The sequence below is a fragment of the Trichosurus vulpecula genome, chromosome 7 (genome assembly GCF_011100635.1).
Source record: "Trichosurus vulpecula isolate mTriVul1 chromosome 7, mTriVul1.pri, whole genome shotgun sequence".
NCBI classification, from domain to species: domain Eukaryota; kingdom Metazoa; phylum Chordata; class Mammalia; order Diprotodontia; family Phalangeridae; genus Trichosurus; species Trichosurus vulpecula.
Genome location: NC_050579.1, coordinates 12,702,770 through 12,716,102, shown reverse-complemented (window position 1 = coordinate 12,716,102; position 13,333 = coordinate 12,702,770). Strand labels below are relative to the sequence as shown.

Below are 13,333 nucleotides of genomic sequence, written 5' to 3'. Positions count from 1 at the left end.
TAACAAAGAGTTTTTTTGAAAAGAAAAAGGAATAGAGAGAAAAATAAGTAAAACGACCCCCACTTTGAAACAGTCTGAAAATACATGCAGTGAGTGGGGAGAGCGCCTTCTCATTCCTTCTTCGGGCCCGTGTTTATTCTGGGGTTTTGCAATGTAACTCACTCCCGATTGATTCTGGATAAATGATCATTTCTAGGCCATCCTGGAATTTCCTTATAGGCAAAGCAGCACATTTATTGAGCCACTCAATATGCATTTAAATGCCTGCTTGTGCCAGGCACTGGAGAGACAAAGACAGTAAAGAAACAATGCCTGTCCTCAAGGCACTTTCATTTTACTGGCTGAGAGTTTGGGGTTTTTTTTGTCCTATAGTCATTTCAGTCAAGTCTGATTCTTCATGACCCCATTTGGAGTTTTCTTGGTAAAGATCTAGAGTGGTTGGCCATTTTCTTCTCTAGCTTATTTTGCAGATGAAAAAACTGACACAAACAGGGTTGAGTGACTTGCCCAGGGTCACACAGCTAGTAAGTGTCTGAGGAATTGAACTCAGGTCCTCCTGACTCCCAGCCTGGCATCTGGTCCACTATGCCCAGCTTAGAACACACAGATGGAGAAATACAAAGTACTTTGGGTGGGGATGAGGTCTATGCAGGTAAACTGGTAGAGTATTCACAGCTCAGGGCCACATGTCTGGCCACTTGAGTGTGACTGATGTGAAGTCATCAGTCCAGAAAGAGGTTGGAGCCCAGATGGCAAAGGGCTTGAAATCTCTTTTCTACTGGCTTTAGAGGATCCATACTTTGGGTTCACTCTGAACATACTTGGTGTCTGGGTTCATGTTTCCTCCAGGAAAATGTCAACTCCTAGAGGGATGATTCTCTTCTTCCTGGAACACAGTAGATACATTTTAGTTGAAACAAATTGAGCTCTTGCCCCCACTTCTCTCCCATCATTCTCTAGGAGCTCACGCTGATTCAGCATCCTGTAAGGAATCTTGGACCCAGGACCATTTGTCTCTCTGAAACTCAGAAAGCTCCCAGGTCCTAGCCCTGGGTGCTGAATGACTTTTGACTCATTCAGAAGACCTGGCCACTTCCACTTCCTGAGCAGCAAGGCTGTTTTGGCCCATGATGTGCCATCCTGTTGTGGGGGAGGGGCGCGGGGGACCATTCCCAGAAGTTGGCCTCTTTAGATGAGTTCATTGTCTCTTAATTAGCTATAAGTCAAAAGTGAGAAATGTTGACTAAGGGAGTGAACGTGCTCATAGGATTGTAGATTCTGGGCAAGCAGGTCCAGTGGTCCAGATCCCTTATTTTACAGATTAAGAAACTGAGGCCCAGAGAGAGGACAGGAATTAGCCCAGGTTGTACTGAGAGGCACAGCTTCCAGCAACAAGGTCTCTCTGTGTGCCTCGCGGGTCCAATCCTGCTGAATGTTCGGTTCATCTTGGATATGGGGATTGTCCAGAGAACAGCAACCAAGTTGGCAGAGGCTGCAGGCTCATCCCATTGGAGGAGCCTGGGGATGTCCCAATACTCAAAGGACTATCTTGTGGAGAGGGATCAGCCTTGTTCTTCTTGGCCCCAGAGGGTAGGGCTAGGAGTGCTAAGGGAAGATCCAGGAGCACACTTAGGCTCCATGCCAGGAAAACCTGACAATGAGAACTGTCCCAGAGTGGGGTGGGCTGGTTCCAGAGGTGGTGGGCTCCTCCTCACTGGAGTTCTCCTGGCAGACACTTGGGGACTGTGCTGTACAGTGGCTCCTGGGGAGGTGACAGTGTGGAGCAAGGGAAGGGAAATGGAATCCACAGGTCTAGGTTCAGATCCTTGCCCTGCTGCTGACTACTGCATGAGGAGCCCTTCCCCTCTCTGGGCCTCAGTTTTCTAATCTGGAAAATGGGAGGATTAGATTAAATGGCCTTTAAGATTCCTTTGAGCACTAGATCTCTGTTCCTAGGGGTGGGTTTGGGGCTGGATGGCGCTCAAAGACTTTTTTAACTCTCACATTTCTGGAATTCTGGGATCACCCTTTGTGTGAATTTTTGAGGGGACTATCCATGGAACCTCAATTTCTGACTCTGTATGTGTGTGTGTATACACATCCACAAAGCCTCTTGAATCTCTTATTAGGACTAATGCAGGAGAGCAGCTGGTTCGGATTATTGAAGTCTGAATTCTAGGATTCGTTCCTCTCACATATACAATTTGTTGCCAAGGTGGTTCCTTTCTGCCTTCAGAACAGCTCCCAAATATCTCCTGTTCTCTCCTCTGCCATGGTGGCCACCTTGGTGCAAGCCCTTCTCACCTCCTGCCTGGACTGTTGCCAGAGCTGGTTGATTGGTCTCTCCCCACCCTAGTTCAGCATCTACTCAGCTGACTCTCTCTCCTTCTGACTCCATCTGTGGAGCTGGGCCAGAGGAGTGAGGGGGTGGGGGAAGGGGGACGGGGATGGGACCAGTCCCTTGTTCACTGTGTGGCTGTTTTCAGGAAAGCCAGGCTGGGGCAGGAGCCAGGAGAAGCCAGTTTGCTGTGATGAGCTGTGGGGGTTTTCCACCTCTATCCTTCTGTCCTGAGCTGTTAGACATCACAAGCAGCTTTCTGATTGCTCTTTGGGGCCAAGCCTCACCACCCCACCTCCAGTGTTTTGAGATAAGACACGTTCAGCTAGGGGTACTGCCCTCCTCATGGCCTGCCATGCTCCCCAAAGTCATTAGCATCCTCAGCTCTGAGGCTGGCCCCCTGGGGCCCAGGTAGAGTGAAGTCATGGCCAAACCAGGCGGGTTTGTGATTGGCATATAGAACCAGAGTGGCAGAGCTGGAAGGGAAGGGGACATTGAGATTGCTGAGCCTAGTCTCTTCATTTGAAGGACTCTGTAGCCCAGAGGGCTCATATCATGAGTTAAAGCTCCTTCCTTCCCAGCCCCAAGTGTGACTTAACATGGCCACATTCTGGCAAGAGAATGGGAGAGGAGCCCAGAGAGCAGGGCTCCCTCTCTGAGAGAGGGGACAAGGAAGGGTTTAGCCTTGCCCGCTGCCCTCCCCACCCTCGCAGGCTCCCTGCTCTTTGCATCCTGCGCTACCCTGATGGAAAGCCAGGCTGTGATCTTTGCAGGATGGGGAGGGGGGAGGAGAGACAGAAGGGAGAAAGGTTTCTCTGAAGCCGTTGCCTTGGGGATGGGAGCCAAGGATGCAGCAGCTGCCAGAGTCCCCAGGCAGTGGCTGGCAGCCAGGAAGCATGGGTGCCCTTGAGTTATTTCACTGTCTTTCACCCATAAAAATATCACAGATATTCCAGTGTCTTGGAGCCAGGGAGAGAGCTGCCCCTTCGGAGCTCTTTGGTCCAGCTCAGAGTTGGTTTAGGATCCAGTCAGAAAGTCTTCCTCCCCCAGATGCCCAGTGCTGTGACGGATACGACAGTGGAAGGAATGGTTCCTGCCCACAAGCAGCTTATTGTCTATTTGGAGAGGATCTTTGAGGCTTGGCTGGGGGGAGGAGGATTGTGGCTCTGCCACTTACTGTGTGACCTTGGAAACTCACAGAGCTGACTCATCTCAATCTCCGGTGGATGGAGGGGGCTGGGCTGGATGACCTTGCCCACACAGCTCTCTTTCCTCAGTTTCCCTCTTGGTGTGAAGTTACTTTTTCCAGTGATGCAGGTGGCAACCCATCTATATAATAATGTAGAGTATGAGAGGCAAGTGTCATCATGGATGATGGGAAAACCTGGGTTCGAGTTCTGCCCTAAACTGCAAGTCTCTTAATCTCTGAATGCCAGTGGCCACTCAGTGGTCACCCACTTTAGTTTACACTTTTTAAACTATTGTTTATGGGAAACTTTTCCAATCTTGACCCCCTCATCAAATGTCTTATTTGTTCTTCCTGGCTTTGTGTCTTCTGCATGTTTGCCTTAATCAAAATAATTGGTAAAGATATAGAACAGCTGGCTGGGGAGAGATCCCTGGGGCACTCAACTAGAGACCTCCCTCTAAACAGATAGAGAAGATGAGGGAGGTTGATTGCTATGATTCGACGAAAGCTTGACTCAGCGACCTCTAACAGTCCTTGGGTCCTTGGAGCAGTGAATTTCTCTCGGCCTTATTGGGTGTGGAACGCTTTTGCTGTTATTGTTGTTCATGACCCCATTGGGGGTTTTCCTAGCAAAGATACTGGAGTGGTTTGCCATTTGCTTTTCCAGCTTATTTTACAGATGAGGAAACTGAGGCAAGCAGGGTGAAGTGACTTGCCCAGGGTCACACGGCTAGTAAGTAAGTGTCTGAAGCCAGATTTGAACCATGAGTATGAGTCTTCTTGACTCTAGGACACTTGTCTATCCACTGCACCACCTGGCTGCCCATGTAGTACTTTAAGGCTTGGGTTAACGTACAGTATTATATATTGTATAAATTGATCCTGTGAAGCAAGGGCTATATTATGTCCATTATACAGATGAGGAAGCTGAGAGCTCTAATTAGCCCTAAGTCACCCACGCCAAGGTCAAGAGCATCAGAGTCAGGATTCGATTCCGGGTCCTTTGACTCCAAATGCTGAATGCTCCACTCTCTAGATTCCTGATCCTTAGCCACTGACCCTTGGAGGCTGGGGAGGGATGCATGCTGGTGTTAGGAGGCTAAGGCCTTTTTTTCTCCTTTGTTCCAGGAGGATGGGCTGCCCCCAGGAGCCACAGCCGCCCGAAGGAATTTGATCAGCAGCATGTTCACTCTGACCACGGGCATAGTCCTGCTCCTGGGCCTCCTCTTTGCCTCCGTGTACATGTACAGACACTACTTGATCCCTCAGGTGAGTGGGCTTCATTCCCTACCCCCAACTACAAATTGACATTGCTAAAATACTGATCTCCAGGCATGTTAGCCCTCTATTCAGACATAGGCTCCCTCTTATCTCCAGGATAAAATAGGAAACCTTCATTGAAAACCTTGAAGACATTGAAAACCTTCCTCAGTCTGGGTCCCGCCCATCACTTCATAATCTCGCCCTTTCACAATCTCTCTGCTTTGGTCAGGCTGGCCTGTTCAGGGCCCCCTCTGCAGAACATCCCATCTCCCACCTCTGTGTCTTTGCCTAAGACATTCCCTTCCTCCTCACATCTGGAATGAGTGACCTTCCTCCTCCCTTCTACCTCATGGAATCCCCAGTTCCCCTCAGAACACAATTCAGGTGCTACTGTCACCAGAGACCTTCTTGATTGAAGCAGCTAAGTATCAAATGCCCACTATGTGCCAGTGGCACTCCCTGTGCTGGGTGCAGGGGGCACAAGGACAAAGACTGAAACAATCCCCACTTGGGAAAAGCTTAGACTCCTAAATAACTAAATTAATAGGTATCCTCCTCGTTCTGTCCCTAGTCATTCCATATAAAATAGCTTTAAGGGGAAAAAAAAGGCAGGAGAGGGAGAAAATCAGCAAAACTGATCTGTGCAATGAAAGAAAGTGAACTAGATGCCGTGCTCTACACCCATGCTTCCCCACTTCCAAGAGGAGGGGCTCCCAGATTTTGTCTTTACTCCCCCAGTGCCAGGCTCTTAAGACGTGCTTGGTGCATTGACCTCTTGATGTCTAGACCTCTGGGGCTGCCTCTGCTTCTAGATCTGATAGCAGCTCTGCGTCTGATAACCAGGGTCTGTGGGTGGTAAGAGTTTGGGTGGAGGTGAAGGGCAGTGGGCAGGTATCTTGTTCCTGTAGAAAGGAACAGTGTTTGCCTCAATGCACTCAGTGAGGCCTAGACCTGGTTTTCCGGTATGCATGTCTTCTCGAGCCTGGGAAAGAGGGGCCAGTGTGGGTCCCAGACCTCTCTGAGTTGACCTTGACTCAAACAGGTTTGCAAGAAGGAGGTGAATGCCACAGACCCTCCCCGCTTTAGTATGAACTCCCCTGCTTCTTGGTGGGAATTTTCTCAAGTTTGGCAGCTTCCTGACTTGCAGTGGCTTTTGTTCTCCTTTTCTCCTCCTTCCTCTTCTCCACACTGAGATAAAGCCCCATCAGGTCATGTTGGGTCAGGGGTTGCCAAGCTTTGCTCATTCATTCCCCATTTCCCATGAGCCAGTATGATTCAGACAGTTGTTTCCCATCAGACTTCCTCTTTGGAGGTTTCAGCTCCCACCACTGGGTTTCCCCTTCTCTAGAGACCCTGGGGGATGGAGGACTGGAGATGGGAGTGGGCCCCCATGAGCAGGTTGTGAAGATGAGGCCTCTGTGGCCCAAAGGACAAAGACTGAGAAGGGAGACCCCACAGAATACTGAGGGGATGGGAGAAGGGGGCATTCTTCTTGACTTCCCTGGTATCGGGTGCCCAATGGTGGAAGGAGGACCCTTGTTTAAAGTCAGAGGATCTCAGTTCTCTTCTGATGTTGCCCATATCGACTTGGGTCAGTAATCATCCACTGTGAGCCTCCATTTACATCTCCTGTAAACCAGGGATGGTGATCAGTCAGCAAACATTTATGAGGTGTTTTACTGAGGGTCTGGGGGCAGAAATCCAGAGAACAAGACCTTTTCTAGCCCTCATTCCATTTTTATCCTCCTGGTCCCTCCTAAGATCTCGCACCGGCCTCGGGAGAATGTATTCCGCTGTGGGGTCCTCTACGAGGACTCGCTTTCTTCCCCCTTCCACAGCCGTCTGGAGCTTCAGGAGAATGTAGAGATTTACATCAAGGAAGATTACGAGCATATCAACATCCCGGTTCCCCAGTTTGGGGGTGGCGACCCAGCTGACATCATCCATGATTTCCAGCGGGTAAGGGCTTGGTGGGGCTGCTCTCGATGACTTTGCCTGGGAGGCAGAGATGTTTGTGTGCAGGAAGGTGACCCTGTTCTGGCCAGGTTGTGATGTCATGAAAAGCCCAGCCCTTCTAATTTTTAGAGGCCCATTATCAGAAGAGTGGCTGTCAGGAGAGGAATTCTGCATAAGATGGGATCTATATCAGATGAAATCACTGAAGCAGCAATGCATATTTATGGTGATGTTCCTCCAGCTTCAGAAGTCTCTTCCATAGAGAAGATTAATAATGTTCCTGTAGCTTTAAGGAACAATGGAATCTTGCCATAATGGTTTCGCTATTGGAGCTGGGGTCCACACGTCTGCCTGTAGAAAGTCTATCGTTGGTGTCATGTTTTGTTTCTATAGAAAAATATTGTATAGCAATGTGGCATGATAAAAAGACCATGCACCTGGGTTCTAGGGTCTGCATGGCCATTAGTGGCTGTATTAACTTCTCTGAGCCTCAGTTTGCTTGTCTGGAAGATGGGGTGATTGGCCTGGAGGTCTTTTCCAGCTATAGATCTATATTCTGTTGTCCAGGAATTTCTCTAGGCCTTACTTTCTTAATTTTAAAATGAGAGGGGCTGGACTCAAGGGTCTCTGAGATCCCTTCCAGCTATGACATTCTATGACCAATACATACTTCAATTATGATAATAAGAGATGACATTTCTTTTTTTAAAAAAAAACTCTATAATTTTTTTTATTATAAACTAGAAAATAATTTACAAATGTGAATGTTTCCATACACAAAACAGGAAGAGAAAAGGGTTGTGTATGAAGTTATGAATCCACCTTATCTGGCCTATTTCTTGCCAAAGTGTGTTAAATTCAATGTGGTTGCACCAACATTGCCCTGGTTGTCTGTGGTCTCCTAAGCTGCCTCTTACTTCCTTTCATGTATTTTTAAATGCTTCCTCGGTAAGAGCTGACATTTCTAGTGAGATATGGAAGGTTTCCAAAGCGCCTTAGAGACATGATCTCATGGGAGCCGCTGTGAGATGGGTGCTGTGTGGTTATAGCATTGCACAGAGAGTTGGGAGGGATGGAGATTTGGATATCTGGGTAGTGAGCCTCTGGGAGGGTCAGAGGATTCCAGGATCTTGGATCCAAAGTCCTCTGGCCTCACTCCCTTGCTTTGCATGTGAGGAGACTGAGGACCAGAGAGGTTCATGGGATCTTAGAACTAGAACAGACTTGAGTGGCCATCTAGCCCAGCACGTTTAGCAGATGAAGAAACTGAGGCCTACTGAGGTCAAGTAACTTGCCCAAGGTTACACAAACAGTGAACATGGGGGTTGGTTTGATCCCAGGCCCTTTCTCCTGTGCCACCTGAGTCCTAGCTCTTAAACGGAAAGTTCTTAGGCAGAAACCAGGCAAGGCATGTGGATAGAGGAGGGGATTCTTTTTTTTTATCACTTCCATTCACCAATTGTCTTTGATGTGCATGAACCTGAAGGAGGTGGAAAGGGTTGGCAGTGGCCCAGAGCCCAGTGGAGTGGATGGACTGGGGGGATGGGCTGTGCTGGGGTGAGGGCCCCTCACCAGTGGCTGACTCTCTCCTGTTTCCAGGGCCTGACTGCCTACCATGACATTGCTTTGGACAAGTGCTACGTCATTGAACTCAACACCACCATTGTGATGCCCCCAAGGAACCTCCTGGAGCTGCTGGTGAATGTGAAGGTGGGTGTGGACCCCTCCCCTACCCCTCCAGTTGCCAGAGACACTAGAGTGTGGGTTTGAATCTGTCACTGACCCTGAGGAGCCTCACTGGTCCCCCACTCCTTCAATAAAACAAATCCTGCTTGGTGGTTCAAGCCATCCATATCTGGTGCCAATCTGCACACTTGTCACCTCCCTTCATGCACTCCACAGTCCAGCCAGACCCATCTGTTGGCTGTCCTCTGTGCACAATATTGTGTCTCTAGCCTCCCAACCTTGGCTCAGGCTGTGCCCCATGACTGGAAGGTTTTCCCACTTCTCCTACCTCGTGGACTTCCAGTGTCACTTCTTACCTGAAGCTCTCTTTAATCCTCCCTGTGGCTTGTACCCTTCACCTCCAGTCCCACCCAGAACTTCGGAGATATTTTGTGTTGACTTGGCCAGGTTCACAGAGTTTCCCCCATAGAATGTAAGCTTCTGGAGGGCAGGAAATCTTTGTTTTGGGCACATAAACAAGTGCTGAAATATTGTCTATTGCGATGAATTGAATTGAACTCCATGGCCCATTTGGGAGCCTGGCTAGGCGGACTGATGCTTGTGCATGGCCCCTGCTGTTTCAGAAGGGGACCTACCTGCCCCAGACATACATCATCCAGGAGGAGATGATCGTCACTGAGCATGTCAGCGATATGCAGCAGCTGGGTTCCTTTATCTACCGATTGTGCAGTGGCAAAGAGACCTACAGACTGCGGCGCCGCACCACGAGGAGACGTAAGAGATAGCGCCGACCCTGCCCCGGGCTCTGCCACCACCTCTGAGGGCCAGCTCTGGCTTTCTCTTTAATTTCACCATCTGACATCATGGGGGAGGATCCTGGGCTTAGTCATCTTCCTTAACACACAGGGAAGCAAAGAGCCTGGACTATGTTTGCCCAAGGGTGGTGTTGCTCATAGTCTCATAGATCTAAGATCCTTTAGAGGGCATGGAGTCCAACCCCTCTTTTTACAGATGGAGAAACTGAGGGCCAGAGAGGGGAGGCTTCACACTCTGACTCCAAACTATTCCATCTACTGTCCCCAACTACCTTCCACATAGGAGATGGCATGATAAACCAGAAGGGACAAAGAGAGTTGTGTAGACTCCTGTGATTCATGTCTCCTCCATCTTGCCCCTTGGGTTTAGCTTCAGGGCTCCTCTGGCCAAGGATCTCACCTGCCTCCGGGGCAGAGGGCACCAGGCAGGGCAAGATGCCCACCTTTATGCCATCCCTCCCTGGTCAGGGAGATTTCCCAATACTTTGAACTTTTCCTAATTCAATTCTTTGCTGTGAAAAAGAATTTAGCCTCTCATTGGTGCTAAACTTAATTCTTTCAAGTTCTTGGGGTTGGGAAAATGGATGGCCAAGTTCCAGGGCCCCAGATTGGTCAGCCCAGCCTTGTGTGTCACCATCGGCCATTAGCCTCCATCTCCTTTGGCACTGATAGACCCAGGGGACCAAGTCTATCCAGCAGGGCCCACTGTGGTTCATCGTGCCAACCATCTCCCCATGGCCCATCTGACCTTCTCTGTGCATGCTCCTTTCAGGCATCAACAAACGGAATGCCGGAAATTGCCACTCTATCCGACACTTTGAGAACACGTTTGTGGTGGAGACAGTGATCTGCGAGCAGTAGCGGACCTCTCTCTTCTGGCCTCTCCTTCCCATCCTGGCTTCCAGCCTTGTCCCTTCCCTTCTCCATTGCTGGCCTTCGCCCCTTCCCTTCCCTTCCCTTCCCTTCCCTTCCCTTCCCTTCCCTTCCCTTCCCTTCCCTTCCCTTCCCTTCCCTTCCCTTCCCTTCCCTTCCCTTCCCTTCCCTCCCTCACTAGGCCTTGCTTTGCTTCTCCCTGGGAAAGCCTTCCTTCAGACTTTGTCCTGCTCCAGACTTTTCTTTGCCTCCCTGGCCTGTGCTGTGCTGTAACCCCCTGGGGTCCCCCTTTATCTCCCCTGTATCTCTTAGTGGTGCCTGACAGTAGCTTTGAGGCTGGGGGTGGCAATCTTGATCTTGGGATTACATTTATTCGGTGACTTGGAAACAAAAGCTCAGTGGGACCCATGCTTTGGGTTTCAATGGTTGGAGATGAGGAGGGGTCATGGGATGGTTGATCTAGACCTAGGAGGTCATTGTCAAGCTAGAGTGGGAAGTCATTGAATCCAACCTCCTCATTTGACAGTGGAGAAACTGAGGCTAGAGAAGGCCAGCCCAGGGTAGCACCGCTGAGATGGAATTTGAACTCAGGTCTTCTAACTCTGAAGCCAGTGTGTTTCCCATGGCCCCAAAGGGCCTTCTTTGTAGGTTACTGCTCTCTTCTTGGGAGTGGGGGAAGGCCTTGGCCTGGGCTTCTGCCATCTTGGGGGTGGGGTGAGGGGTAGAGGATGGAGAACCGGGGCAGGGCCACCTGAGAGTTGGCATAGATAAAGAGCACAAGGTTAGGCTGATGCCCCAGCACATTTCTGCCTGGTGCCCTATGGGTTGAGAGGGAGAGAGGGAGGGTTGGTTGTTCTCAGGGAAGGAGAAGCATGGAGAACCAGGCGAGTACAATCTGTCCATGTAGCAGAACCAAAAAAAATATGAGTGAGGCCAGTCACCCAAGGCCAAAGTCACCCGGTACTGCTGATCACAGCAGTGGGCAGACGAGCAGTGTCCATTGGTGCAGGAAGTTAAAGGATTGGAGCTCCCAGACTGGGCAGGGGGTGGCAGGGTCATTAGCTCATCTAAGCACACGGGGGTTGGGTGGGTGGGGCATCACTGGGATTAGGGAGCCTGTGGGGTGCACACTCTGGAGCCCACCTGAGTGGGATCCTCTTCTGAACCCACATCAGAAGAGGGAGCCAGGGTCAGAATCACTCAGCCTCAGACTTAGGGTGAGGGCCTAATCTGGACCAGTCCCTTCATTTTACAAAGTGGACAGAAGGGGCTTTGAACCCATGCCCTTGGCCCTGCATCCAAAGCCCTGAACCTTGCTTCAGGTGTGACTGGACTGACATTACTTGGAGTTAGGTTGGAGCTGTTAGCTTCTCCAGAATTAGAGCTGGTGTTTAAAAGGGGAGGGGTAGGGTTGAGGGTGGGGGGTGGGGGATAGGATCCAGTCCAGGTTTGAACTTGGGAAGGCTCTGGAAGAAAAGGCCAGAATGAGCTGGTACATTTATACCCAGCTTCCTCCTCGCTTTTAGGAATTCTCCTTTTCCCTCCTCCCTGTAATTTTCCTCTTCCTCCCCACCTCCCAGCCCCTGGCCTTGGGGTTGGGGCAGATATAGAATGTGTCCTCGTCTTTGACTTTGCATGATTTCCCTGGTCATTTAATATGCTAACAATGTGCAGCCTGAAACCTTAATTAACAAAAGGACCTTGGTTGTTCCTTCCCCCTGCATTAATATAAGGGTCCAGCCCTCAGCTGCCCGGCAGCTCCCCCTCCTGGGATGGGACTCCAGACGCTTTGTATATTTTATCTGTTAGATTCCTGTTTTGGGAAAAGTCCATAAAAGAATAAATTCTTTGACCTCTGACTTGTGGTGTGTGGTGTAGGGAGATGGGGCTGGTGAGGGGGGCTTCTTTCCCATGTCAGTATCCAAACCCCATAAATGTGCTTTCTATGGGCCAGGCAAGGGAAGGAGGGACAGGGGTGGGGTGAGTCAGGGCCTTGTCCCAGAGAAAATGATCATGGAGGTCTTCTTCCCCCCTACCCCTGGATAAGAGAGAGATGGTTTGATTGGGCCACAGCTTGGGATCACAGCTGGAGAGCTGGAAAGGATCTGAGAGGTCATGTCTAGTTCAGCCTCCTCATTTTAAGGGCACTGAGCCAGAAGCATGATTTGCCCAGGGAGTAAGTGGCCAAGCCCCAGATCCGAACCCAGAGCACCTTCAAATCCATTGTCTTCTATCCCACTGAGATGAGAAGATGAGAGAGGAATGGTTTGTCTTCTAAGAGGACCATCTTCCTGAAATCCAAGTCTCACCATGTCCCCGTGCTCAAGAACCCAGAGTGGCTCCCTGTGACTGGCCAGCTCCAGCCTGCCTTTCCAGGCTTCTCACCCACAAATCCTGGGTCCCACTCTTCCCCCTCACCAAGCAGAATGTCCTCCATCCTTACTCCATGCCTTGATGCCACCTCCCGCCAGCTCTCTCCTCAGATGACCCCATCACATTCTCATATTGTAGTCTTTCTTCCCCTCCTCCTCTCAGTCAGGGCCCTTGGGCTAGGGCCCCCCTGTGGGACCCTCCTCCACTAGCTTATAGTGGCAATGGCATCTGAACCTCCTGGTCTTGGAGAATTTCCTGGGGATGCTGGAAAATGAAGCCACCTGTTCAGGGTCACACAGCCTGGAGGTCAGGGGCTGGCCCTGAATCTAGGTTTTCCCAACTGGGAGGCAGGCTTTACCCACTATGTCACACTCCCTCGCCTCTCTAGGGAAGCACTTCAATACCTGAATTGAATTTGGTTGCTCTGCCTTATTACCACCCCCCGCCCCCCAACCACTGAAATGTAGGAAACAACTTCTGGGACACCACCACCCCCAACCATCTTCATTAAGGTCAGCAGAGTGCAGACTGGTGGTCAGTGGCTGAGGACTAATTCACTTTGACACAGCAGCGGATCTTGGCTTGAGGAGGGGGAGAAAGCATGTGGCTGCCAAGGGACCCCAAAGACCATTGCTTCATTCACCCGGACGTCCTTCAGGGCTGAACCGGGGGGTTGGGTCAGCTGCCCTCCCCCCCTCCCCCCACTATTGCCTGGTTACAATAATCAGCTCGTTAGGTTCAGAACTAGAAGATCAGGGACCTTAGACACTAAGGGTTCAACTCCCCTCCCCATTTTGCAGGTGAGGAAACTGAGGCCCCCTGGGACCACCAAGAGTTTTC

At 50.4% G+C, this 13,333-nt stretch overlaps 1 protein-coding gene across 1 annotated transcript in view; it reads left to right on the top strand.

Moving 5' to 3' along the window:
• Window positions 1-11,979, top strand: part of ITM2C (integral membrane protein 2C) — a 29,862-nt gene extending 17,883 nt beyond the window's left edge. Inside the window, exons 2-6 of the mRNA XM_036769366.1 lie at window positions 4,656-4,796; window positions 6,552-6,749; window positions 8,346-8,456; window positions 9,056-9,206; window positions 10,020-11,979. Coding sequence (XP_036625261.1) covers window positions 4,656-4,796; window positions 6,552-6,749; window positions 8,346-8,456; window positions 9,056-9,206; window positions 10,020-10,108 — 690 coding nt within the window. The 3' untranslated portion in view covers window positions 10,109-11,979. The remainder of the gene's footprint in view (window positions 1-4,655; window positions 4,797-6,551; window positions 6,750-8,345; window positions 8,457-9,055; window positions 9,207-10,019) is intronic.
• The last annotated feature ends 1,354 nt before the right edge of the window (window positions 11,980-13,333 follow it).